Genomic DNA, 27,343 nt, shown 5'->3' with positions numbered 1-27,343 from the left:
AATTTTTGTTTGTGTCCTTCCTTCCCTAATCTCTGACCACACACACTTGTTCACTTGTGACAGGCAGCCGCTGGCTCTTGGCCCCGGCCCAAAACCCCACCCCGCCACCCCCCCACCCCAACCCCCCGTCTTCTGCACCGCCCTGAGACATGTGTGTTGTGAGGCAAATGAGCAGGAAAGCTGGGGGAACTTCAGAGTTCGACTGTTGGAACAGAACAAGGGGGCCCCCACAGCGAAGTTATATAACAGCAAGAAATCTAGCTGTATTCTCACATGAAGAACATTACTCTCTTTTGCAGACGCATGCTGAGCTCTTATACCATGAACATGGACACTACTTTACATGCATGTCTTTTTGCAGTCTGGACAGACGCAAAACTCCTGATGTCTAAGTGATTCTTTCTAGACATGAAGTTTCTTCACTGTGAAATGGAGAGGATGTGATCTCATCCAATTAAAATCCATCCAATGTCGCTTGCTGTTGATGACTTAATCCAGGCATCCTCTTTGTGCTAGTAGAAAAAGTTGTGTTCTTCGAGGGTTTATACAGTACATCAGGAAAATTCTCCCAATGTTGCAAATTTAGGACCATTCTCACAATCAAAAGCAAGCAGGCAAAAGTTTGACATTTTGGGTAATATGCTTATTTGTGAGTTAGATGAGAAGATTGATACCATTCCTGCAGCACGTTAGTGTAGCACAAAGACTGGAAACACGGGGGGATCAGCTAGTGTGGCACATAACCCTTCATAAAACAACAAGTAGTTGTTTTTACACTTTTGTTTTCGTGCGGATTAAACAAGCCAAATATGACGTGTTAATTAATGAGCTTTAGATCTGCAGCTAGATGGATTTTGTTTTCTTTGGACAGAGTCAATATAGTGTTTCCCGATGTTTCCAGTCTTTGTTCTAGGCTAAGCTAACTGGCTGCTGGCTTTAGCTTCATAGTTAACAGGCAGACATTAGAGTGGTACTGATCTCCTCATCTATCTATTCAATAGAAAGAGAATAATTGCTTATTCTCAAAATATCAACCTATCCTGTTAAAGGAGTCTTTACAGCAGTGTAGAGCATGTTGCAGTATATGCAAGTGTTGTTCTTGCACCTTATTGAAACCCTTTTGTTTAAAGTGTACCCTCTTCCTCTTTCCTCCTCTGTCTGCTATTACTCCTGAGTGCATGGTGGAGAATATGGCAATGTTCTCGGAGGCTCTGGAAGGAGTGAGGGATGCAAGCTGTTAGACGTCAGACTTACGTATACAGACCTAATGGGGGAGGGGGGAGATTCAGCAGTGACCGAGGCCCAAACTGTAGAAAAGAAACCCTCTTGTGTTCATGACCCAGGCGACTAAAGACCAGGCCCGGATGCTGCTATCTGTCCTGTCATTGTCTCCTCAAATGTTGGCATTTGTGTTTGAATGATGGCTTTCAGTTTAGCCAAAACATTCCTAAGACGCAGTGTGGGAAACACCCTCTCGTTCCTGTGCTGATTTGATGACGCTCCATTTGTTTTCTAATCTTGCTGCATAGTTGAGTTCATATTAGCTGGTTGCACCACAGGGCCTCCAATCACATCTCCAATTAAGGATTGATGGTGGGAGTTAGGGAAGTAGGCTTTATGTAGCCAAAAAATATAATTATGAGATGCTGGGTAGAGAAAAGCACAGCAACTGTTGGGTGCAGTGCTGCGCTGAACTTCTCCTGGAAAGCACCTTGTTTCCCATTTTTTCCCTCAGCCACTCTGCAATGAGTGGCATTGACAGGATGGCTTTGATGTGTGACACTCACGATAGAGGCATGCTCCATGCTGCTGATAACCTGACCAGAATAGCATGTGAAAGAGCAAGGACATGCGACTACTTTTCATGTTTGGGAATGGGTGTTTAGTCCACTTCCAGCAGGGTGTAATCAGTTTATGTGAAAGCATATAGTATGCAACCACGTGACAGACAGAAGCCACTTTATCTACTCTGCCGGCTGAGCTACACCAGCTATCACTCAGCACTGGGAGGAGTGTTCACCACTGTTCACACCACAGCATTCCAGCCATAGCATCCTCTTCTCTACTGTCAGTAAACCCAAACAGCCAGCTTGACTCAGAGCACATGGGCAACCTGTAATCAAGCTTGGCCCTGAACCTGGCATGTAAAAGTAAATCCTGTGTTTATATCCGAGAGAGGCCTCCCTCATGGAGCGACTTACTTGATCTTGCACAGGAAATACACAAGATGATGTTAAGCTTCAAACCAATCTCTGGGATTAAACATCTTGACAATGGCCCTCCACCTCTTCTCTCTTTCTCTGTCTTTGTCTCTTTCTCTTGATCTGTGGCAGTCTGCCCATCTCCGGGCCCCTGTGCTCTGGTGGGTTCAGTGAACTGGTATGCAGTAGGAATCTTTGGATCAAGGTGATTTCACGCTCCTCCACGTTTTCCCAGGGCTTTGGGCGCTCTCTGTTACCTCGGTGCAGCCCGGAGTGTGTGATAACGGCTGACATGTGTTATCATAGGACACATGCACGAATAGCATCGACAGGGTAAGACTACTTCATCTGTCTAACACCTCTGCTTCCCTCAAGTGTCAGGCTTCGACTGTCTGGTATGTTAGGCTTCTTTAGCCTCTTGCGGAGAGACCCCCTTTGGACAAAAATACTGACCGAGGGATTTGTCAGCCTCTCCATGAACATGCAAAGGGATAACCCTCTGACATGAAATCTCAATTCTAAGATGAATCCTCTCAAACATACACCCTCTCCTTTGAACTAGAACTAATCTTGCTAACCTTGACATTCCCTCAGAGACAGTTCCCAGTCTCACTTCACAGTCTGCTCTCATAATAGCTCCACAGTGCCTCTTTTTTTCTCTCAATGAAACTCCATATCTCATTCAGCTCTCTGGTGGCAACTGTGAAACGAGGAAGTTTGTGAAGTTGTTCCAGTGAGAAGTGGTTCAGTTCAGCTCTTGTCATTCGGTTGAGAGCTCTGACTGTGAATATGCTTACATATGATCGGAAGCAGCACATGTATATGCGTGAAAAGATTTTCTTTGAAAAGGAATTTAGCACTTATGGAACAGAAAAAACACACAGAACTGAAATGGCCTTCAGACATCAAACGTGACAGGGAGTTGACAAACTCATGACTTCCTTTTCTATTATAATCCTACCTTTTTCAGATTAGATCTTGTTTTAGAAGGACAAACTAACAAACACTTTCAGACATCCTGGAGACACCATAAGCACTCTCTGCAGATTTACATGTCCATCCCCATACTTTCATGCCAAAGAACTTCCTTTATGGAAAACTTTTCCCTGGAAAGGGATCAACATGCCGTCCACACCCTTTGCCATAAGGATGACTGCAACATCACACGGTGTCGCTTGGATTCCAGCTCATGTGGCAAGACTATGACCTAATTAAAAGCACCAATGGTTTCAGAGAGGCTGTGTACTGACTGTAAGCAGGCGATCACACATAATCAGATAGTGAACAAACTGCTGCTGTGTACCAAGACACACATCATAACAAGACCAAGTGTCTACAGCCATGCCAGCTTTTCTGTGAGGATGTACTTAAACTAAATGCTGCCGTCAGCATGCTAACATGCTCATGCTGCATTCCATTTACCTCAGAAGTCTGGGGTTGGTGCTGGGAATGACGTCACACCCGACTTGACAGCCTTCCAGTTACAAGTCGGAAAGCCTTGCTTGGCCAGCCATTGTTCAAAACTAGCCAGATTAGCCATTGTTACCAACGCCGGTTGATAAAAAACGCATTACGCTGTATTTACGCATACTAAACACAGTAGCAACATGTCCACGGACAGCAGTTGGACAGTACTATGTGTACGAAAATTTCTATGAGACACAAATACACAGAAGTGCTAATATACAGTAAACTACAGCTTTCATTAACTGTTAATAATCGAAACAGCCGTCTTGGATCAGGAAGTCGGGTGTAGTGCGGTTCCCCCAAGATTTCGAGTCGGAAATCCGACTTTAGGGGTCGTTCCAGTTGAAATTTTCAAGTACAACTGAAAAGCCTCATGACAATGACAATGCTTACACGCTAATGTTTAGCAGGCATAATGTTCACCATCTTAGTTTAGGGTGTTCGTATGATAACATTTGCAAATTAGCTATAAACACAAAGTATAATTGAAGAAGATGGGAATTAATTTTGCATTTTGCAATGACGATTTTTACTATAGGGATCACAAAAGTGGTCCCTTTGGTGATAGACACCCATGCACTAATGGGTGCATCAGATTTCATGACAATCCATCCAATAGTTATTGAGACATTTTACTCAAACCCATAAAACGTCAACCTCACAGTGAAGAGGAACGCTAAAGAAAAAGTCAGAGGATTTCCAAAGTCATAAAGATTCATCGTCTGAGGATTATGAATGTTTGTACAAATTTCATGACAATCCATCTGGTAGTTGTTCAAATATTTCAGTCTGGATCAAATTGGTGGATCAACATGCTGTTAGCTGAGAAATTTAACAGCAGAAATTATTAATGTCACTGAATCCCTACTGACAAATGATATAAAAATAAGCAGAAGCTTAGATATCCCCAAAAATATCCAATAGCTTCACTTTGGTGGTGATTTACCTTTATTTGGACCACGACAGCTAACCAGAATGAAGCTTAACTAGCTAGGAGACATCCAGCTAATTAGCCAGCTAGCTTCAAACATTGCTGCTGTTGTAGTCATTTAATATCTTCAATAATTAAAATTAACTCACAGTAAGTGTAGTTTGAATTGTCACAATTAGGTTGATGAGAAAAAAGTTTGAATGTAAAACCGAACATGTGTTCATTTGTGGCTGTAAGAAGAAAGTCCAGTGTTATGAGTGAAATGTTCGTTGAATGAGAGATATTTCTTCTCCATTTTCAATTAGAAACATGATCCTATTAAAACTGAGTAGAAGATTACTTTAATGCAGATGGTAGTCTGTAAGCTAGCAGCAGAGAACTAAAGGATTAGGAACTCTTCATGCACTAATGTCTGCTTGTTAGCTTTTGAGGGAGAGTATTAATAAGAGTTTTTTTGCAATCAGTCTCTGGTTCATTGCAATGTCCTCACATATCTCAGGACATCTGGGTTGGAGATATACATAATGGCATACAGTGCAAAGTGCTGATTTATACCATAAACTGCATATAAGAATATAAACTGTCTATGATTTGTACACCAGTCATGTGGCATTTTTCCAGTTTTCAATACAGCAATATTCTTGCTGATGTTCACTCTTATGCTGCCTCCAGAAAAGTTAATATAGGCTATATAATAAGCCCCATATAATATAAGACCTATTTTATTTACAAACTGGGTGATTTGGGGGCTTGCGCAATCTTCTTTCAGGGGTCAAGACAACTGCACTAACCTATACTAACCTAACTATAAAGTGACTGGTATTTCATGTGGTAACTATTAACAATTTTTTCTACTTATGTTTTTTTCATGATCTTTGTGTCAGAAGCAATTCACAAATTTGTGATATGAATCTCATATTTATTCTGTTCTGATCTGATCAGTAGGCCACATATATTTGTTATTCATATTTTCCCCATCATTTTCTACTTTGTACAAACTTTTTTCATAATTACATAACTTTTTCATAATTCAGTGTTTAGCTCTTCTATGTGTTATTAGTTCTCCTCATGAATGGGTTTTTGAATTTCACCAGCAATCCTTTTTTAAGATTTATTATGTTTTATTTTTCTGTTACTTAAATAAAAAGATAACTACTAAATAACTACTAAAAATAAATGCTTTAGTTTAATTTAACTATGTTTAAGAGGTTAGTTGTTGTATTATGATAATGTCGCTGCTGATTATTAATATTATTATTATTATTAGTAGTAGAAGTAGTATATCATCATTATTATTATTGTTATTATTATTATAAAGCGCAAACTAGCTGTGTCCTAGCATAAACAACTACCCCACCAAAGCTTTCATTACATACATTATTATTTTATGCAGATGCATCTAAAGGCACTATAAAACTACTAAAACATAGCCTATATGTGGCCTAATTACTATGTCTGTTGTTGTTAATATTGATATTTCATGCAGAGGCATCTAAAGGCACCATACAACTACTAAAACATATATGTAATTACTATGTAGATTGTTGTTATTATTATTATCTCATTCAGAGGAATCAGAATGCACCATAAAACTACTAAAACATATACAGTATGTAATTACTATGTCTATTGTTGTTATTATTATTATTTCATGCAGTGGCATCTGAAAGCACCATAAAAGTATTTTGTAGTCTAAAGCAGATGGAGATCTACGTCATGGTCGGCGTGTCTGTCTCTTTCAAAGAAAGTAAGAAAGTAGAGCACATATACAGACCAAATAACGAGGCCGGAAGCCAATCAAGAAGTTCATAGAAGAGCAGCAGTTAGAAGAAAAGGCTATGTGCAACAGCGGCTTTTATTTTGAAATCTGTAACCGGATTTTGTATTTCTCGGCGTGTCCTCTTTGAAACCACAGAGGAAGCAGCACACTGAGAGGCAGCAGGACTGGAGCAAACCCAGCAGTCTCAGCCTCATGCTTCATCCTGGGCACTTCTCCTCCTCCTGTCGACAAAATTGTGACAATATTTATTATTTTTAATTTTTATTCTTTAGCTCAAAAACTAAAAAAAAAAAAAAACCAACACGAGAGGAGGGGGAGAAGGGGGCAAGTCATGGAGCTTTATTGCCTGGAGTCGGACATAGCCGTGAAAGCCCAGCCTGACCCAAACATCCTCTATGATGACAGAGTGTTGCAAAGTTTATTAACAATTGAGGACAGGTTTTTACCTCAATGCTCATATTTCCAGCGGGTCCAGAAGGATATTCAGCCTTATATGAGACGAATGGTTGCAGGTTGGATGCACGAGGTTTGTGGGCATTTCATGCATTGATGAGCTAGCGTTAACGTATCTTAAGCTAATGAGTTGTTTTTTGTTTTTTTGCATGTTTACACACATCGTTAAGGTAACTTTAGCTCATAAACTGGCTGATTTTAGCTCATACAGAGTTGTCATGGTTGTTATTTGACAATTGAATGAGAATGAGTCACCAAAGGCGTGGGAGAGTCGGAAATTCCACCACGAAGAAAATTCAGCTTCAAAGAAATAGCCTAGCTAGATATTTACATTGGTTAACAGCTAGAAAGTTGGTACTTTTTGCTAACTTGCTAGCTCAGGCGTCAGTGGGAAGTTAATCTTAATTTACATGATCGAAACCCCGACGTTTCCTCTTCATAATAATTATTATTAATTTTTTTAACCAACTCAAGCTCGTTGACTCTGGTCGGACAACGTGCATGCGTAACCACTTTCATTTTTGAACATAAAAAAACACTTGATGTTAGCGAAATATTCTTCTTTGTAACTGTCGGAAACTATTTTTACACAACTTCTGAACATTGTGCACGCGTTTTAAAGCTCCTGGATGATATCTTTAGATTTTTAAATATTTTTTTAAAAAGATGAAAACCCCCCAACAAGGAAGAGGAGTTGAATGGCGACGGATTTTGCTGAACGACTTCCTATTGAACTAATTTGTTTCTTGCCTTGCCCAGACATTGCAGCCTTTGACTGAGTGAAGAGATATCAAATATTTGTGATTTAACCTTTAACCCAAGAGACAGCACTAGCATGGAAAAATCACAGCAAAACCACCCTCATCTTAAACTGCTCTTCTGCTTTAAACCATCGTCTAGATAATAGTCTAGGTTCTTTTATATTTTCTTTTACATATAACCTAACATGTATTATTCTATTTTTGTTTCATTTTAGGTGTGTGAAGAGGAGAAGAGTAATGAAGATGTCTTCCCTTTAGCCATTAATTATTTGGACAGATTTTTAGCAGTGATGCCCACAAGAAAGAGTTATTTGCAGCTGCTGGGGGCTGTGTGCATTTTCCTGGCCTCAAAGTTAAAAGACTGCAGGCCGCTATCAGCAGAAAAACTTTGCATGTACACAGACAACTCCATCACACCACGGGAACTGCTGGTAAGACCTGGAATTTAAAAAGGCCCCATTCATTCATGAGAGGATAAAAATGCAGTGTCATATTTTGGGATGATTTTATAATGCTAATAGCTATATTGGTTTCACATGAAGTATTCCATTTTCCTGTGCACAATACAGCCACATCCTTAGGATCCATGTAGACTGAAGAGGCGTGTGATGCCATCTAGTGCCAGTTATGCAGCATGGAATTTGGATATCTTGCAGTACATGGAGCTTCTCTGTATCTCACTTAGATATAGAACAGTATCTACTAAAAGAAAAGCACCCAAAATAGTCTTTTTTACTTTCCCACATATGTATGAGTATTAAACACGAGGAGTATATCTCTTTATGGCATTCTTTGTTACTAACATGGAGCTTATTAAACTAACTTTTAGTGTGTGAAAACTGAGCTATTTTTGAGAGCAAAGTAGCCGTCATATTAGAGCTGCAGGTAATGGTTATTTTCATTATCGGTAGCTTTCTGAAAGAATCATTTGTTCTATAAAATGTCAGAAAATTGTGAAAAATGTCCCCACTTTCTAAATCCGAAGTTGACATCTTCAAATCGCTTGACTGTCTGGCTAACAGTCCAAAAACCAAAGGTATTAAGTTGTCAAAACATCCTCAAGGTCCACATACAAACTTGTTCTGGAGCTTTCTACCGTATCAGAAGATTAAATTAGCTCAGTTGCAGTGTACCTCTAGATGTTTGGGCTTCATGATTCTGAGAAATTCAGTTCACTATCACAGAGCTTGGATCAAAAGTATAGCTGAATTGATTAGTTTATTTATCCATATACATTTTTCAAGCAAAAATGCCAAACATTCTCTGGTTTCAGAGTCTCCAATATGCATATGTGCAGCTCTTAATTTTCTTTTGTGATGGTAAACTGTGTAACTTTCGGTTTTGGACTGTTGGAGGGACAAAACAAGAAATTTAAAGATGACAAATTATTAAAAAAAAAACACATGATGGCCATTTTCTGACATTTTGAAGACAATGTAAAATTGTTAAGACAATGATTAGTTGCAGCTCTAAATAAAAGCAGGTTTGTCAGTCGACTAATCCGTAAATCAATTTGAGGCAAGGACTGCTTATTTGGACCAAACTGCTCCAAATGCTCTCTATACATCATCCTGTGTTGCCTGCAGCTGTTGAGGGAAATGACATTCGTCCCATTGGATGTTCCATATTGTCGTAAGACTCCAGATTCCTGGATATCCTGACAGGATGCACAGAGATGGCAGCAAGAGCCAGTGAAAGATGTTGCAGCTCTTCCTTGTAATGAACACTCTGCTGCTGCTGGTGCTGCTTCAGCTGGAAGAGAGAGGTTTAAGGGGGTGGAAGGGCGGTTGTTTCGGGGCAGCTGTCCAGGAAGTGAGCACACCGACAGCAAACCTCCGCCCTGCTCATCTCAAAGTCAACAATCTCCACAAGGGCTAAAATAAGTTGAATGCAAGGGTGTGTGTGGCAGGTTATGTACAGGAAACCTATGTAAATGTGAGTGGTGGCTGACATTTCAGAAGTCAGATATGCGTTCGCTGACGGGGGGGGGGGGGGACTGTCCCTGCCAGCATTGGGGTTTTGGTGTTTACTACGTTTGCTTTTTAGGTGACACAAGTGAAAAGTTTAATTCATCAGCAGTAATATATCAGTGTAAAAAAATGTTCAATATGTTGAACAGTTCACTCTGAGTTTAGTTGCTTTTGCTTACTGTCACTTCACATGGATGTAATCATAACCTTAAAAATGTGAAGCAAATTAAAAATTATTTATTGATTATATTTATTTATTTCTGTTTCAGCATGGCTGCTCCTTAGACTTAATACACTTTAATTAGTATTTTAATCATCCATGTCTCTCTGCTACATGTGTCAAATTAAAAGAAACACACACACAAAACGTACGTGTGTGTCTTTGTAATGTGTTCATGGGTAGCATGAACATTAGGAATTATTCAGGATGGTCTATCTGCTATCTGGTGACTGACCAGTCCTCTACATATGGCAGACATCATGGTCTTGTTTTTCATAACATGAAGAGACAATATGTGACCAATATGAAAAATCAGGAAATGCTACAAACTGCCAACTTTTACAGACCTGTTCTGATGCCTCACTGCAGCCGTATGTTTTTTATGGATATTTAGTAAGTTCAGGAGAAATGTGGAAATTAGATCGATAGCTGAGCTTTTTTAACCAACTTCTGTGCTCAAATTTTTTCAGGCTTTTGTGATTTTGACTAAAAAGCCAGCATAGCAGTACACATTTTTACATCTTAAAATACAAGCATCAGTACACATTTTCATTGTGTGCAGTTACACCTTTTAAACCTTTGAACCTTTTCTATAGATACTTAAGTTGCCTCCGTCTTGCTATTCTTGCTCAAGATACCAAAGGCCAAACAGGAAAACAATAGTGAATTGTTGAACTGTAAAGATTGACTCAACACACAGGAAATTAAATCATGAAATGCGCACTCCTCCCTTGCTGGTGCAAAAGCTGACTGTATGAGGAATCAGCTCTGTGCTGCTGCCTGTGCAGTGCAAACTCATTGTAGCTGTTTGAGGCTTGTGACAGGAAGGAAGGGGCTAGCTGTCTCATTGGCAAGGCCTCTAAGCAGGGTAAAGCTTGTCACATGCCAGCGATATGAATACAAAGGATGCGAGGAATGAGAAAGGCATGCAGATAATAAGATACAGCGAGGAGAGATAAAGTGAAGAAATGTTACTCCCCTTACTGAGCCATTTCCTCTGGGAATAGGGACTGTGATCTTTTTCATGGTCAATGGAGGCATGGCAGCACGCCATTTAACCCTATTAGTAAGTAGATTTGGCCAAGAAATGGATTTGAACTGACTGACGGATTTTAAAAAACATCTTTCTCTCTGTCTTTTAGGACTGGGAGCTGGTTGTGCTGGGGAAGTTGAAGTGGAACATGGCCTCAGTCATCCCCAATGATTTTATAGAGCACATCATACGCAGGCTGCCCCTTCCCAAAGACAAGCTGGCGATGGTCCGCAAACACACGCAGACATTTATTGCCCTCTGTGCCACAGGTAACACAGCTGCATAACATCTCATGTGCCTTTTCTTGGTCGTTTGCTCACTCGCACGCTCACTTTGCTGCCTTGTTATTCCCACATCCACCAGAATATTCCCACACACACAAACATTCTCCCGTTGTGAGTCATCTGTGACCTCTTTCTTCTCTCCGAGTACTCTACCGGCTGCCTTATCCACTTTCTAGTCTCTCTACCACAGCCTGTAGTAGGGGTTTTTCTTCACAGCTGCTAAAAGCTGCTCAAAGTGATGACATCCACATTTCTCCTGGGAATAATCTGCTGTATTTCGATAAGCCACGTACACGGCTAATGATAGCGATTGTATTATACTGTATGTTGTACTCCAGCATATGCACAGTGTGCTGTATGACTCAGGTGCAGCTGAACTCCTTCTCTACTCGCCCTGTATTGTTTGTTGACGGGGAAGCTTCCAGGTTTAAAAAGTCAGGGCAGTGATCCAGTGATCTTCCTTCCTCCTCCTATCCCGGCCTAATGTCCAAAATAAACTCTGGAGGAGCACAAACTCAGATGTCCCCTAAGGCCTCTCTCTAGGTGAATTTTCATGGCATTCCTTTGCCTAAACTAGGAATCCCTCTAATATTTTCATATCCTGGACAGAAACACTATTGCAGGATCATTTAATACACATAATATACAATGGTCTTCTGTCACATGGCTGCGTTTCATTTGGTGCCTCCTTTCAACTAATTCAGTGATGGAAATAATACAAAGGAGGTCACTTCAGTGCAATGAAATTCTTAACAAATGCCAGTGCGGTCAGATCAGTCCAAAAAGCACTTGTTTACTAGAGCTAGTTATTAGAACCATAGGCGAGTTTCATGCTCCGTTAAGCACAGTTTTAGTGTCACACTTTTTTTTTATATATATTTGGGTGTGTTTCAGTGGTCGTCTTTGCTATTCATAAGCAGCTGGTTATATCCTAGCACAAAGCAGCCGCAGTGGAAAAAAAAACGAGGCCTGCTGTGGTTATGCAGTAATGTAAATGTTTGGAGTTTTATATGGAGTTGAGATGTTATTCTTATGATGGAGGAGCTCCTCCTATGGACAGCTGGTCCCCGGAGGAGAAGATGGGCGTAGTGAAGCAGGCTGCTCTCCAGGGTTTAATCAAAGCTATCAGGCCACCACGGCTGGTTTGTACTGGGCTAGGACAATGTGCTGGGTTGGACTTCTACAGCATTTAACAACTGTGTGTGCCAAGTCTCTCTCTGCCCTTTAAGATTAGTGTTGGTCATGTCCATCTGCTGAGAACAGAAGAAAGCTGTGTATTGTACTAGTGGAAAAGCCTCTAGGGGCTGTATTCACAGAACATCCCAACAATAAAAAAGTATTTCCTAACTGGCATTAGTGTCAGTCCTTGAGTGTCAGACATTGACTTTACGTCACTAAGACCTTTTCACAATCATTCAGCTGCTACAGGTAATGTGCCTCGTTACGTCAGAATTTTTTTAATATTCAAAGTAAATTAACTTTTAAAAGCATATTTTGATGTTATGCAATAAATAAATGATGCATTATTTGCAATAATGGAGTTACAATACACCTTTATTTAGAAAGACAAAAATGAAACAGAGGAAAAAAAGACACCAGAAACGAACTTGGCCAACTTAAAAGCATTAAAATCCAACCAATCCATTTTAGCGTCGTCAGTGCACCTAAACATTTCTGGATTTTGAACAGACATTTCATTTAATATAATTAGCTAATCACATGCAAGCTAGTGAGCTTACCAACAAATAGAAACATCTAATCTAATAAGAGTCAGGTTATGCTTGAACAGATCTAGTTCGTATAATGCATTGCATAGCCTTGTAGGAACAGCCACACTCGATGGTGGAGCGAAAAGCCAGTCATCTTAGAGAAGAGGGATAAATTATATTTTTTTTAAAATGGGGACTGCAGCCTATATTTTAAGACGGTCTCTCGTGGAAACAATTTGCGATTGTGCAGTATATTGGCAACTTAACACTGGAGCTGCATCAGTGCAGTTTGCAGTGCTTTCACTGAATTATCCATCAGAACTGATATATGCTTCTCAAAAACTGCTTTGTTCTACAATTTTGTCAAGTGTACATAAAATACTTGAACAGCTATAAATACATTTAAAAATGATTAATTATTATACTCCTAGTGGTGAAATAAGATACTTTGTGATTACGTCCCCAAGGGTTTCCCATCGAGGCAAGAAGGTTTCATCCACAGCCACATCACGAGCTGTTCAAAAGCAGCTCGGTACTTGCGGAGGTGTACTCACTCCATGGCTTCCACCTCCTCCGTCCAGGCCTGTTGTTGCTTAAGCCTTTAGACTTGGATACTTACCGGAGGGAGTTGTTCCTGGAACTCATTACGCAGCGAGTAGGAGGATTCCTCTGCTTTTCTAATCAGAGCTGACGTTTCTATGAAGGAAACCACACAGGTTACACCGTTACAGCTACGTCTGTTGAAACCCAGACTGTGGGAAAGTCAGGGCCAGCAGTGGAGCATGCATATTGGGGATGATTCAGATTTTTTCACCTCTCACGCATCTCTTCTACTTCCTCTGGGCTGATTTAAGTGTTGCAGCTCTTCGTGTCACAGCTACAAGTGCAATTTCCGTCTGCCACTATGGCCTAAAGTTGCTGCTTGACTAATTGCACATTAACACTCTTTCCTCACCAGATGACCGCCTTGCCATGAACCCTCCATCCATGATTGCCTCTGGCAGCATGGGAGCTGCTGTCTGCGGCCTTCAGCTGGACCACACTGACCAGAGGTTGAGTAGAGACAACCTGACAGACCTGCTGGCCAAGATCACCAACACAGAGGTGGTGAGTACAACAATGAAGGGGATTTAGACCCAGCAGAAGTAATTACTCAATAGTTTTAGTGCTACACAACAATGCGTTGTTAATAATAATCATTGCAACATCTCACGACAGCAGCATAAAAGGCCCTTTAGTAAACAACAGTGATGACTTCAGTAGTGGCAGATTGAAGCTATTTACTTTTCATGGAAAGAGAAGGAGAGCAAGCTTTTGGCTCTTGGCTGTGGAGCCAGACTGTTGCTATAAAGAGCAGCGGCAGCGGGAATGTCTTCTTAAAACTCAGAGCCCACATTCTTGCGGTAGGACACATGCAATTTCTTTGCATGGCTCCCACTTTAGCTGTGTACCCCTCCTGGTGGAGGAATATGCTTGTAATGAAGTTGAGGACTTCTATTCCTGAGCAAAGGCCAATGAAAAACTTATCCAAGCTGTCCGCATACCTGCAGACCAACACCTTTTGGATGACTTTATAGAGAGATGAAAACTCGACTTTAATGTGTTGGCAGAATTATAGATACAGTGGGAGTAAATGGATCCTGAATGCATTACTGAATATAACTCATCATAATGAGCTTATGTATATTTGACCAATGTGCAGTTTTACTGTATACAGGTGCTGTTATAAATACAATGGAGGTCAATGGGCTTCCATAGACTTTAATGCACTATATCGCCTCATTACAGTTCATAAAGTATATATGTCATCATACTGTGATTATGTAATGCTGATGAGATGGCAATACTGAGCATTTTGAAATATCAATGGGGGCTGTATAGTATCCAGATGCTATGTTATAAATAAAATAGGAGTGAATGGGCCTCCACAGACTTTAATGTATAACCTCATAACAATTCATAAACTATAAATGTCATCACAGTGAGATTATGTACAGTTGATCAGTTGGCAGTACTGTGCACTTTTCAAATTTGATTGGTGTTTTTACTGTATTCACTGGCTTAGATTTAAATACAATGGATTTCTATGATGACTTGGAAATAATATTAGTAACAAAGCTAATGTGCAATTTGACATGAATTTAACAATCACACTTACTTAGAAAAAAATAAACTATTTATGCCACATTTATCCCAGTGTGTGCGCATACATTGTCACAGTGAGTCATTGTTATACCAGAGGAACAGTTCAGACGCCTAGAAATCCAAAAAGGCCACAACCAATGGGCCACATGAACAGCACGGTTTCCTCTTTAGCTTGTGGTTACGTTGCCACGGTGACGAGGGCCCCGCAACCCAGCCGTCACAACAGGCGCTCCGACTGCAGCCCATCGGGTTCCAATTATCCGTACATTTCAAAGGAATGTTGGCCTCTTTGTGAGCCTCGGTTCATTCTTTTAAGAGTCCTGCAGCCGGCTCAGTGAGGCAGACCTCCCACATTTTCCACACAGACCTGCAGAAGAGACGGAGACAGAGAGAGAGAGAGAGAGAGAGGATCCCCTTTCACAAGAGAAGTTGTCCAAAAACATCCGGTCCCACTGTCCTATATTCTATTTTACACCCAAACTCAGAGGGTCAGGGTGCAGTAGGTCAAAGCCATTTCCTCTGCATGGGACTGACCATGCTGAAAACCCAAGTGGGGGTGGAGGAAGTGAGTTCAGATCTGCTTATCTGTTCCATGATAGACCACAGAGCTCTTTCAGGAGCTTTGCCCCTACACATTCCCCCTGTATTCATACTTTAGACATGCGCAGGTCTCATGTCGGAGACGATTCCTGTGCCCACCATGTAGCTCGCCACTCTGTGTTGTTGGTATTGGAGTGTGCTGGTACCCATTGTTCCTGGTCATGATCCAGACAGGACCACCTACCTCAAGACGCATAATTCCCTGCTGGTATGCCATGCATGTGACCATAGCTGTTAAACAACTTGCACATCAGTTGTGATGAAATGCCAGATTTTTACACACTAGTGTCTGCGTACAGGTGTACAGATGAAACCCTCTGGTGTCTGTCTATTCATCGGTGAAAACACTGAGCATGTTTAATTTATTATTATTTATATAACTTTTAGGAACATCACGTAGAGACAATCTGAGAAAAACAGTTGAAAGTACTGATGTGGGGGCTTTCACACAATATCATGTATCTCTGAAGACATGTAAATGTAAATCTCCTGTATTTGTGTATATAAATAGTGAAAACATTTTATTTACAACATTGAACTTTTCTATAATATTTTGAATGATTATGCTTCTAAATTTGTACATTTTTTATAAGTTCCTGTATAATTTTCCTTCTATTTGTTGTTTCTGGCAGCTTTACACTATAAAAGTCAGATTTATAGATCAGTTTGTGTTGAAAAAATGATTCCTGGAATGTGGAATAAGGACAGTTTAAAAGATGCACGACCAAAATAAATGTGTAGAAATTCGGCAAAAGTTAACCAAAATGAACCTGGACTCCAGAGGGTTGTTGTCTTGGTGTGAACGACTAATCTTTCCTAAAGACTCACTTGTAACTCAAGTGTGTGAATGTGTAACGACGTCTGACTCTTTGTTGCAGGATTGTTTGAGGGAGTGCCAGGAGCAAATAGAGCGTGTGCTGGCCACCAGCTTGCAGCAGGGCCAGCAGTACCGGCAGGAGACCAGTGTCAGAGCAGGCAACAAGGCAAGGGAGCAGCAAGACCAGTCCAGCACACCCACAGATGTACGGGATGTCAACTTATGAACCCCCCCATGACCTCCCGACTCTCACACACACCCACCACTCACTCCTGTCTACCAATGAACTAACGGGAGTGAGGGGACGTGAGCTGCGTCAGGTCTCCACATGAGCGATGGTGTGACGATCTATGAACTTTTAGAAAATAAGAAATTCCTAGTTTTTTTTCTCTTTATTTGCCCCATTCGTACCCAGTTGGCTGTACTCTCACCTTTTGTACGGACCACGTGTAATCGAACAAGCTATTTAAAACGGTAAATTCTTGAAAACTTGATAGTGCCTTAAGTTTCCCAGAATGGAAACCTGAATATATTTTCGTACTTGAAAAAACAAAAACAGCATAATTATATGAAATAGACATATTTCTTTTGATACAACATAGCAAAAAACAAACATGATAAATAATGTATATTTAGCTAGCATTTAGTCATGTTACTCTTTTATCATCTTTACAGAGAAGTTATCAACTCACAGTTTAATGGGGTTTTCCTCACCTGGGGTTCATACTCATTTGTGCAGGAGAATTCCTATAGTAGTGATTGAAAGGCTGATAATACAGGACTTGGCATTTAAACCAAGCTGATTTCCAGCCAGAGGAGCGCTACTGTAGCTAGCTGCTCTCTCGCTCTCTCTCTAGCTATCATACTGTGCACCTGTAGCACTGCTTACTATTTATGCTGAAAGGTGCTGACCAGGAGTGGGCTGGGCCTGCTCACAGAGGACGGACATGAGGCTTTGAGGTGTGGAGCAGTGGCTACTGTTAAAGTTTAACAAAGAGGACAAGGTCGGTTATTAAGGTCTTGATTTCACTGCCAAATCCACAGACCAATAAAGCGTGTTTATAGGATGGTATGTACATGTATTATAATTCAGCTAGGCTACATTATTATTATTATTATTATTATTATTATTATGTTCATGGTCTGGCTCCTATGTGTTAGAGAGCAGTTAAGACTGTTTAGTAGTTGGTTTGCAGAAGATTTTAGCCTCAGCTAGGAAGATGTCATGTTAATGGAAGCAAAAGGAGACTTTGCAAGTTTTTTTTTTACCAGGTTTGAGAGGAAACGAATGCAGGTTGAAGGTTTTCTTGTGAGGTTTTTTTGGAAAAGAGAAGCATGTGGAAAGTAAGGGAACTGCTAGAAGTCTGGATTGATGGATGATATTTAAAGTGCGGGGAAGTTAACCTAAGCTATATAATGTTTCTGCAGTTGCACGATACTTGACTGACTCACAGGAGGAGGAAGAATACCCGGTGATGTCTGGGCGATTGGTTTAGCTGTGCTGCAGTTTCTCCTGTTATCAATTTTTACCATTAACTTTTTTGAGAGTTGGGCGACTTGGAACAATATTGATGCACTTTTAAAAACACACTCCTTAAAAACGGTAAGGGGATGGTGGTTGAGGAGAGTTCAGTGGGTTGTTAGGGTCTTTTTTAATTTTTGTAATTTTTCTTTTAAGTTATTTGATTTTTTTTTTCTGGGCTGGATTCCCATGGGGTAACGCACGGTGTCTTGAAAGCTACGCCCCAACAGGTGAGTAGACGTAGGGTAATCGGTGTTATAGTATATACAACAACGGAATGGAGTCACTTGTAGACTTGGATTTTGTTTTCCATTCTTTGTAATTATTTAACCTTACTTGAATTGTTGTTAATTCATAGCCAAAACCTTCCAATAGTTCTTTCAAACAGTTACACTTACTGTGCCTAAAAATTATTTTTTATGAAAACTGCTCTCTGAACTCTCATTTTGTGAGTTTTCTCCACTAGGTAGGTAGGGGTTTACATGATGTATATGCCCAATTACTCCATGAGCAAATATTCTAGAAATCCTCATTGCATTTTAGAACAGAAGTGTTTTTTCTAAATTGTATTCATGCATGTTCTCTTGTGCAGAAAGCCAAATGTCCCCCCCCAAAAAACTGCTTTAAACAGAACCAATGTTTATGCTTTTACAGGTTTTGTGTATAATTTGAAAGCGATAATTCCAAAGTGAGAAAACTGTATTATACACATCATTCTCTTGCTGCTATGAAGCTTTTCTTTTCTAGTCTTACACAAAGATGCTTTATTGTGATTCACTTTTGTGCTGCTATATTATGAAATGTTGTATATGTAACAGGTCTTCTTTGCTTTTCTGTTGTATGTGTACTGGAGGGAACGTAACGCGGTTTGGTGCGGGACTGGAAGTACTTTTATTTGCCGATCTTTTTGATTAGCATGTTTTATTCTTTTATTATTTCATTTGTATCTTTATATTCTATCATATTCTTGCTGCTTCTTTGTAATGTTTGTGTACCTCAGGTTAATTTGGACAGATGGAGCGAGAGTCCATCTCGCATTACCTCATCAAACTTCCCATCACACACACACACGTTTTCACTCTGAATTTGTTGGACGGGTTTCAATTTTTTTTCTGTCTGAATGGAAACAAGGATGGTGCTTCTTTTTAAATCAAGAAATGTCTACCGCCGGGTTTCCACTGAGCAATTATAAGTAGGCTATTTCATATATCTAAGTCAAAACAGCCTGTGCTGTATGTTATACATGTATCAGAAAGACAAAAAAATATATATTTTTTCCTACTTGGAGTTTCATTGGGATGTTTCAATCAGTTCATTGGAAAAAAAAAAGTGGGAAATTGTTTATTTTTGAGGTACTCATTTAGTCAAGTTTAAACCACAAGAATGTTTTATCATCGTTCAATGTGGTTGTTAATCCATACTCCTCTCCCACTATCCCCACGTGGAACCACACAGTGTACCTCAATAATTTGTCTTCAATAAATTGGCCAAAATCATTTGACTGTCTTCCTCTGTACAGACTGGGGTCTGCACCTCTGCAGAAGTACCACTAGAGGGCGACTAAAACTGAAAACATGAACAAGTGGTAACGGAACGTGTGTTGCTGCTTTCAGAATCAAATATACTTATAATAAATCAGCACACAGGCCTGCATCTCATCCGATCATAGGCAAGAATTTAAGTAAAGTTAAAATAAACAAAAAGAAAAACATGCACAAAAAGTCAGGGGTAGCATTGCAATAGCTTAAAGCAGAATAATGAAGTAATAATATATAAATGAATAAACTGAAAATTTTATACATTTGTCCAAATATTTACATATTGGTTTGAAGTTTTGGAATATTTTCTATATTTATAGTGAACACTAAGACTTTTGTTCCTGACTACATCCTGTGTAGCTTTTATTGATAGTACCTTTTATTTTTACTAATATTTCACTTTTTTAGAATTTGTCCAAGCTTTGGATACCAATGAATATGAAAAGCACTTTTGACAGTTAAACATCATTAACCTCATAAAATCTGTTACAAAATTAAAAAAAACTAAACTAGCCAACACATGACTGTAAGTGTCTTATATACATACAGGCATATAATGCTTAGGAATACAGATTATTTTTTTCAGATAACTTTATTTTACTTGGGTAATAAATACATAAACACAGATTATTGCATATAGACTTATTTTAAATAATTCCAGTGTAATTTAAGTTTGTTAGTTTTAGAGTAAAAAATAGTTCTAATGAAATGACTTCGTTCCTAGATCTTCTTGATAAACCGGACACCAGACAAAAAACATAATCTAAAGTGTAAGTGTGCAATAATCAATCAAATAACAGTCACTTGATTGTTCGATGTCATCAATGGCATCTATATTGTATCAATACAAATGGGAATCAACAAAAGTACAATAATGAAAAATAAAGTGACTAAAATATTAAAAGTAATATATGAAAAATGAAATGATAATACAACTGTATTCAAGTTATCACACAATACAAAGTTGTAAAAATGAAAATATTAATTAATTATATAACGAAAAAAAACAACGATATACATACCTTATAAGTAGTTTTCTTTTTCAAGATTGTCTTTTATTTGTATCTAATAATAACAAAACTACTAATAATTAAAATAGTAATGATAAGAAGAAGGCTCGGTCAGATAATATATTTTCTCAACGCAGCTCTGCAATGCGATTTGATTTGCGTGATGGCGTCACGAGGCTACGTAGCTATGACTACAGATAATGGTGATGACCACGAGGAAGTAACACGAGATCCGCTGCTGAAAATGTTTACATTTAGTTTAACGCTCGTACGACAGTACGTAATTATTTAAAGGCTTAATTTTCCTGTATATCCTCAGAGGACTTGAACATGAATAATGTGACTGTATCCTACAGCAACAGTTTGTCCTGTGTGTGTGGTAATGAAGCATGGCGGCTGAATGTGTAGCTGTACGGTTAGAGTAACGTTAAACGCCGAAACAAGATTATAACAAATAACGTAGCGAGTATTTATATTGTGTTTCAGTCTTTGCAAGCCGTTTATTTATAGACATAACTACTAGCTTGTCGTCACCATTACACAGATTGATATGTTTAAGCTAATTCATTGTTATATTTTCACACAGTGGGGAAACACGGTACAACAGGGAAAAGCTGCTGCAAGGTACGTTGTTAAAGTCTGTAAGCTGCATCTCAAATGGGAAACTACCAAAATAATGGTCATTGAAACAATGATTACAAATAAAAACACCTCACATTTTCTGTTGCATGATTTCAGCTAGACAGCTGGGGTGAAATCCTGTGGGCGTTCCATGTTGAACTATATCAACTTTATTTATATAGCACACTTTAAACAACCAAGGAGCTTCACAGGGTAAAAGTACAGCAAAAAAAAACATTAATTAGAATATACAGTATATCATAGACCATATGATGTATAATGATGATAAAATTGATAATAACTTTGTTAACTTGAAGGAAATGCCAAAGAGAAAAAAGATGTGTTTTTAACAATGATTTACAACACTTTGGTAGACTGGATTATCAACTTGCAGTGTAAATTGACTGAATACACTGTTTTTTAGGACAAGGTGTGGACATGCTCTTGTCTGAAACCGGTGTGCAGCAGGGTGAGGCTGTAGGACGATACCTCAGTGACCTCACATTCAACAATGTGTTTGCCAGTAACCTACAACGAGCCATACAGGTAAGGCAGAGTCATTCACTTTTAATTTGGCAGGGTTGTTGGGTTACTTAGGCAAATGACTATAACAGAAACAGCTGGGCAAGTGGTCCACCATCTGGATATCACACACAGGTTAGGTGACAGTGAAAGAAAACTGTCAGAGCCCTCCTACCACTTGCATAGTGGCAAAATAGGTGGTTTATATTGACTTAATACACTGTAAGATCATGTAGATTTGTTATTGTATCTACGTGTAGTGCTGTTGGAATATTAACTGATATGTCTGGTGATATTCTAGAGTTTTCTTTTTGTCAAGAAATTCCTCAGAGGACCAACAATGAAAAAAACAATTGTCCAAAACTAATGAAAACACATGAATGTGCCACACTGTCACAACACAGTTGCCACACTGAACCTTGGCACTGTAGTTCATTTTGAGTCAATCCCACGTACACCGCCCTGCAGCTATGAATACTCATGCACTCACAGCCCAACAAATGCACAGTTTACTCCTGTTTGAGTAATGTTTGATGTAAACTACTATGCCCAGACCATTTATCCTTTTCTAAAAGTGAGACTATATATTTGTGACCCATTTTTAAAGATGTGCATCTTCAGTAGGAATGAATGGGCTTTGGCTTGAAGGATTGGTCTTCTATAGATAAAGATCTTATATAGGGTATGAACATGAAATGTGGTGATATTTTATATATTGTTGGTGGAACTTCTTATGTGGGTTAATGAAATTTCATTGTGCAGCAGCCATACATCAGTGACCTTTTTTGTAAAGTCATTCCAAACCTCACACATTTTCTTTAACTAACTCTTGCGTGAATATTTCCCTCCATAACTCTCTGTCCTTATGTATTTTTAAAACTGCATATTAAGGCTACAAAGATCTTAGCTCATACACTAAAACTACAGGCATCTTAGCCTTAAGATGCTTTTGTAAATGGAGGATAAGTAATACAGAGTACCAGTTTCTGACTTTACTGTCATCATTCACAGTTAAAACATTAACCTGTGTTAAGCTCATAGGCATGTGTTTATCACCTCTGTATTTGTCTATAAACACATAAATATGGTAAACTATTGAGCCATGAAAATATGTAGCTCCTTTATTTCTTATCAGGAACAATTAATTCTGTCAAATCAATAAAATGTCGCTGTTTTTTTCTCCTGATTGTGAAGGGAAAAGCTGGATGAATGTGAGAGACTTCCAGATATGAAATAGTTGTGTGCACATTCATGTCCCTGTGGTCTTTAACTCACTGATGCATCATCCTGTGTAATGTATTAATGGCCTTTCAGTTTGACCACATGTGGCAGATTCTTTTGGTAGTTACACATTTATTGAGTCAGTAATTTCCAGATCACACTTCCTCTGTTAGACAGCTGAAATAATTTTGAGGAACAACACTCACTGTTCTGGCAAGGAGATGATTTTGGAGCCGTTACTCAGAGAGAGGGTAAGATCTGTTGTCTATGTACTGCTTCCAAATATTAAACCTTTAAATATAGTCGTGTGCTAGTTTGCTTTCTGAGCTCTAAATTGTGGTTGCGTTGTTAATGCAGGGGTTTGGCATTGCTGAAGGACGTCCCAAAGAGGATCTGAAGAACATGGCCAACGCTGCTGGCCAGTCGTGTCGTGACTACACCCCTCCAGGAGGAGAGACTTTAGACCAGGTGAGTCAGGAGTCATCATTTGGAAAGTGATTTTACCATAATGTTTTTTAAAAAGTTGAAAACTTGCTTTAAAACTCAAGGTCAAGAGCATTGATTGTGCAACAGCGCCATTTAGTGCCCATTTTATATATTGCATTTCAAACTCAGATAAAAATTGCAAAAGTCAGTGTTGTTGACTTTTTTTATATTACTTACAAAGGGTAATGTGGAAAGCCCTGAAGCTAATTGCTGTGTGCGTGTCGTTATTGTTTAATGACATATCTCAATAATGCCAATTTCATGAAATAAGAAGATTAAGCATTGTTAATTCATTTTGAGGGTGTTGTATAAGCCTAAGAGGAAGTTTTTAATCAATCAGTGTGTCTGAAAATATGGTGATACACACCAATCTTGTGGCCCGATCCAACAGACGAGCTACTCTAGGTTAAATTGTTGAAAAAGCTGATCCTGGTTCTGATAGAAATATGTCAGAAATACACAGTGGAGTCCATGCCTTGACGGGTCAGGGCTGTCTTGGCGGCAAAAGGGAAACCTACATTACGACCAGCAGGTCTTCATAATGTTATGGCTGATGGGTGTATGGTTATCACTGCACAGCGACAATGTGGGCCTACTTCTTCACCTTATCCAAATGCTGGTAATTTTTTCACTAAAAAATTCCAGGGCGATGTATTGAAATATCTTGTTTTGTCCAACAAAACATTTCAAAACTCAAAGATATTCAGTTCACAATGATAGAAAACAGAAAAAAAACAGCAAATCCTCACTTGGAGAAGCTGCAAACAGAACATTTTGGATACTTGCATGAATCAGTCGTATCGCTAATAATTGGTGTGTCGATCAAGTAACTGATTAATCAACATACCATTTCAGCTATATACAATATGTACAAGGACAAAAGTATTTAAAGAAAACTATAGCTGACAGATAGCAAAAAGAGATTCAGACAGAACACCCTCTCAAACCTGCTAGTGTTAAGGATTCGTTTTGGTTTGAACCTTCACCTCTTGCCTCCGGTTCACTGTCACCTTGCTTCCAGGTGAAGCTGCGATTCAAAAGATTCCTGAAAGTGCTTTTCAAGCAAATGTTGGATCAACACGGCGGGTCAAGACCAGATGCCTCTGCAGAAGCATCAGAAGCTGGAGACGCCGCCAATGGGACTGCAGCTGCCGCCTCAGGCGTCGCTCGTGGTGGTTCGGCTGACGACGGTCTCCAGGGAGTGCCGGTCCACGTTCTGGTCGTGAGCCACGGCGCTTACATCCATGTAGCCATCAAGCACCTTGTAGAGGACTTAAAGTGCTCTCTGCCCGCAGGGGTGAAGATGTCGCAGCTGTTTTCACCCTGTCCAAACACGGGCGTCAGTCGCTTCATTCTCACTCTGAGCCAGTCCGAGTCCGGCCCGGTCCTCACTGCAGCTCGCTGCTGCTTTACCAACAGGAAGGATCACCTGGAAAACCTCCCAACTGCTAAAAAGTGTTAAGAGAAAGATAGAAGTTTTATGTATGGAGTACTGTTTGTGTGCATATGCACACAGTTTTTGACTGATTGAGGAACAATCATGAACACTAAAGGGAAATAAGAGGCAAAGGCCTCAAAGTTACCACAGGTAACTGAATACAACAATGCACATAGTAAATTAAGTTTTCTCAATATTCAATAGCGTTTTATTGTGGATCAGTAGTGAAAATAATTGTGCAGTACTGTACTATCAAACAACCTCATTTTCCTCTGAATTATGAGTCCTTTCTGTAGCCCAGTAAGGACTCGTACTTTTTTTAATGCTGTTCTTTTTATTTATCTTATTTTATTATGGTATACCAAAGTCAGTCTCTATTTAATGTATTATTGAACACTGTCAGTAGGTGTGGCATTTTGAAGTTGATCATGTCCTTTGTTGCAATTGTGGTGCTGCCCGTTTTACTTGTGCAATACAATATGACATCACTAATCACTAATTTAATATAAACAAGAAATTGGGTGCTATAGGTTAACAACAGATAATTCTTTTCGTTTACAGCACCTATCCCATTGAGGTTTTATGGATGTGTTTCATGGTATTAATACATTTTTTAAAAAATATTTTGACACGTCGCAAAGGCCACAGGCTGGATTTGAGTCAACCTTGTACATGGAGCGCTCACTCTACCAACTAAGTCCCATTTATTCATTTTTTTTCATTTGGGTGTTCGTTTATATTTATCACTACAGACTGCATAGATGTAATGTATATTCTGCTCATTGCCACATGTTGATGGATTCACATTCACTAAATTCTTATCCAGTAATTGTGTTAAAACAACACATCATGCACCTGATATTAAAGTCTCTCAGTTTAACAGACAAAAAGAGGCTTAGTTTTTCATGTTCATCTTCAACAACAGTTTTCTCTCATCCTGAGTGACTGTAAAAAGTTTAGGCACCCTGGGGCCCTGAACTGCCGTCACTACTGGACTATGAAGAGCTTTCAAGGAGCTTCAATATGGTGCTGCTAGTGCTGCATCAGAAAAATGTCTTATGTCCATGGGTAGAGTTAACAGCTGACCTTTAAAGCGAAATATGCTTAACTTGACACCATTCTAAGGGAGCCAGCAGTCGCTTAGCGTAGCTTAGCACAAAGACTGGAAACAGGGAAACCGCTAGCCAGGGTCTGGCTGAAGTTCCGCCTACCAGCTCTTCTAAAGCTAACTAATTAACAAGTTATGTATTGTTCAAAAATAACAAAACAATGTGTAAAAATAAGCAGTGGCTGTTTTACTGGCTAACTTCCTGGAGTCTGTGTTGCTTCCTTGGCAACAGCGGAGGTGTATTTCCCTGTTTTTTCTATGTTATTTCTCTAAATGTCAAACTATTCTGTTAAAAGGTCAAAGGTTAATTGGTGCCATTACCAATTAACAGTGGACCTATTTAACAGTTAGTTACAGTAAAAATGGCACTAAGTGTATTTTTAGAGTGACATGACTCAGATGCAACGCATGTACCTGTTTGCTAATTAAGGGGAAGAGGTGACAGTGCAGGATACTAATGAGCAGAACAGCTTAGTAACTGGGTCAGTGTTAAGCACATTCATGACTTCCTGTCAGACACAGAGTGCTGGAACACCAAAGTTTGGAAATTCACTGCTATAGAGGTTAGCATAAAAAAAAACAACACAATACATGTTTCCTTTATTAGTTTATTTTGTCCTAAATTCAAGCAACACCCCGTCCACAACTCCAACTCATACATTCAAAGACAAGCCATGTTTTCTTTATATGCAGGCTATATTTACTGTGAAGCATCCTTATAAATACCATAAATAACAATAAAGGAATGGCATTAAATAAATAAATACTCATTGGGACCGGTTTTTGTGTTTGCTGGTGGTGCTCAGCACCTGTAAAAATCACCCGAGTTCAGATTTGATATCAAGAGTACTGCTCTGTAAAGGGTGTTTACCCTGTAGTTATATTCCTTCAAGTCATGAATTAGATACAGATACATAACTGTAATCTGTGGTGATCTGTGGTTTTGAGAAGTTTTTGGAATTGCTGTTTGTACGTTCAAAATATGACAATAAACAAACTTCAAATCTTCTATATCCAACTCAGTAAACTTAGGACTTTCAAATATAGGCAAAACTTAACCTTAACATTACTAAATGCAACTTAATTATATTCATGTTTGGGCTATTGTGGTTTAAAATAACGCCTGCCTAGTTTCACCTCAGTAGACATGGCCTTCAGTCATCCAGAGGTTAAGGCTAAGTTAGGCTTCTGTCTTGAGATAACATCCATGTCACTTTGAAATGTGGGGTTCTCAGACCAGCTGTAAAAACCTCAAGGAGAAGAGACCACACAAAAAAAGGTACACATGCTGACTAGTCTCTAGTGTTGGGATTATTAGTTGCTATGGCTTTGTTTGCTTTTCTTATATTCCTGCATACCTGCAATTTCTCATTTAAGCTATAGCTCAGTGAGAGAACTAATGGATGGGAAAAGGATTTGGATCACTAATCTTGGCTCATGCAGAACAAAAAATTATTTTTCAGTAATCTGTTTCTGAGGAGAAGTATGTAGGCCTATCATCTAACA

The 27,343-nt window shown here is 39.3% G+C and overlaps 2 protein-coding genes across 5 annotated transcripts; both read left to right on the top strand.

Moving 5' to 3' along the window:
• Positions 1-6,513: 6,513 nt before the first annotated feature.
• On the top strand, positions 6,514-19,389 carry ccnd2b (cyclin D2, b). Its single transcript, XM_046071727.1, has 5 exons — positions 6,514-6,905; positions 7,809-8,024; positions 10,926-11,085; positions 13,768-13,916; positions 16,433-19,389. The coding sequence occupies exons 1-5, from the start codon at positions 6,711-6,713 to the stop codon at positions 16,595-16,597; spliced, it is 885 nt and encodes a 294-aa protein (XP_045927683.1). The 5' UTR covers positions 6,514-6,710; the 3' UTR covers positions 16,598-19,389.
• A 1,200-nt stretch (positions 19,390-20,589) lies between these two features.
• tigarb (TP53 induced glycolysis regulatory phosphatase b) lies at positions 20,590-26,855 on the top strand. 4 transcript variants are annotated; one of them, XM_046071723.1, is made up of 6 exons: positions 20,590-20,717; positions 21,028-21,065; positions 21,487-21,608; positions 22,979-23,056; positions 23,163-23,273; positions 24,313-26,855. In XM_046071723.1, exons 1-6 carry the CDS (start codon positions 20,605-20,607, stop codon positions 24,751-24,753), a joined length of 903 nt encoding a protein of 300 aa, XP_045927679.1. In that variant the 5' UTR covers positions 20,590-20,604; the 3' UTR covers positions 24,754-26,855. The 4 variants fall into 4 exon arrangements, with proteins under 4 accessions (XP_045927679.1, XP_045927682.1, XP_045927680.1 ...); XM_046071726.1 differs by having other exon boundaries at positions 20,626-20,644; XM_046071724.1 differs by lacking the exon at positions 20,590-20,717 and adding an exon at positions 20,734-20,820.
• The last annotated feature ends 488 nt before the right edge of the window (positions 26,856-27,343 follow it).

This window comes from Micropterus dolomieu, linkage group LG16, assembly GCF_021292245.1.
Source record: "Micropterus dolomieu isolate WLL.071019.BEF.003 ecotype Adirondacks linkage group LG16, ASM2129224v1, whole genome shotgun sequence".
In the NCBI taxonomy this organism is placed as follows: domain Eukaryota; kingdom Metazoa; phylum Chordata; class Actinopteri; order Centrarchiformes; family Centrarchidae; genus Micropterus; species Micropterus dolomieu.
The sequence above is the reverse complement of the archived record's forward strand: the minus strand, read 5'-3'. Positions and strand labels throughout refer to the sequence as shown.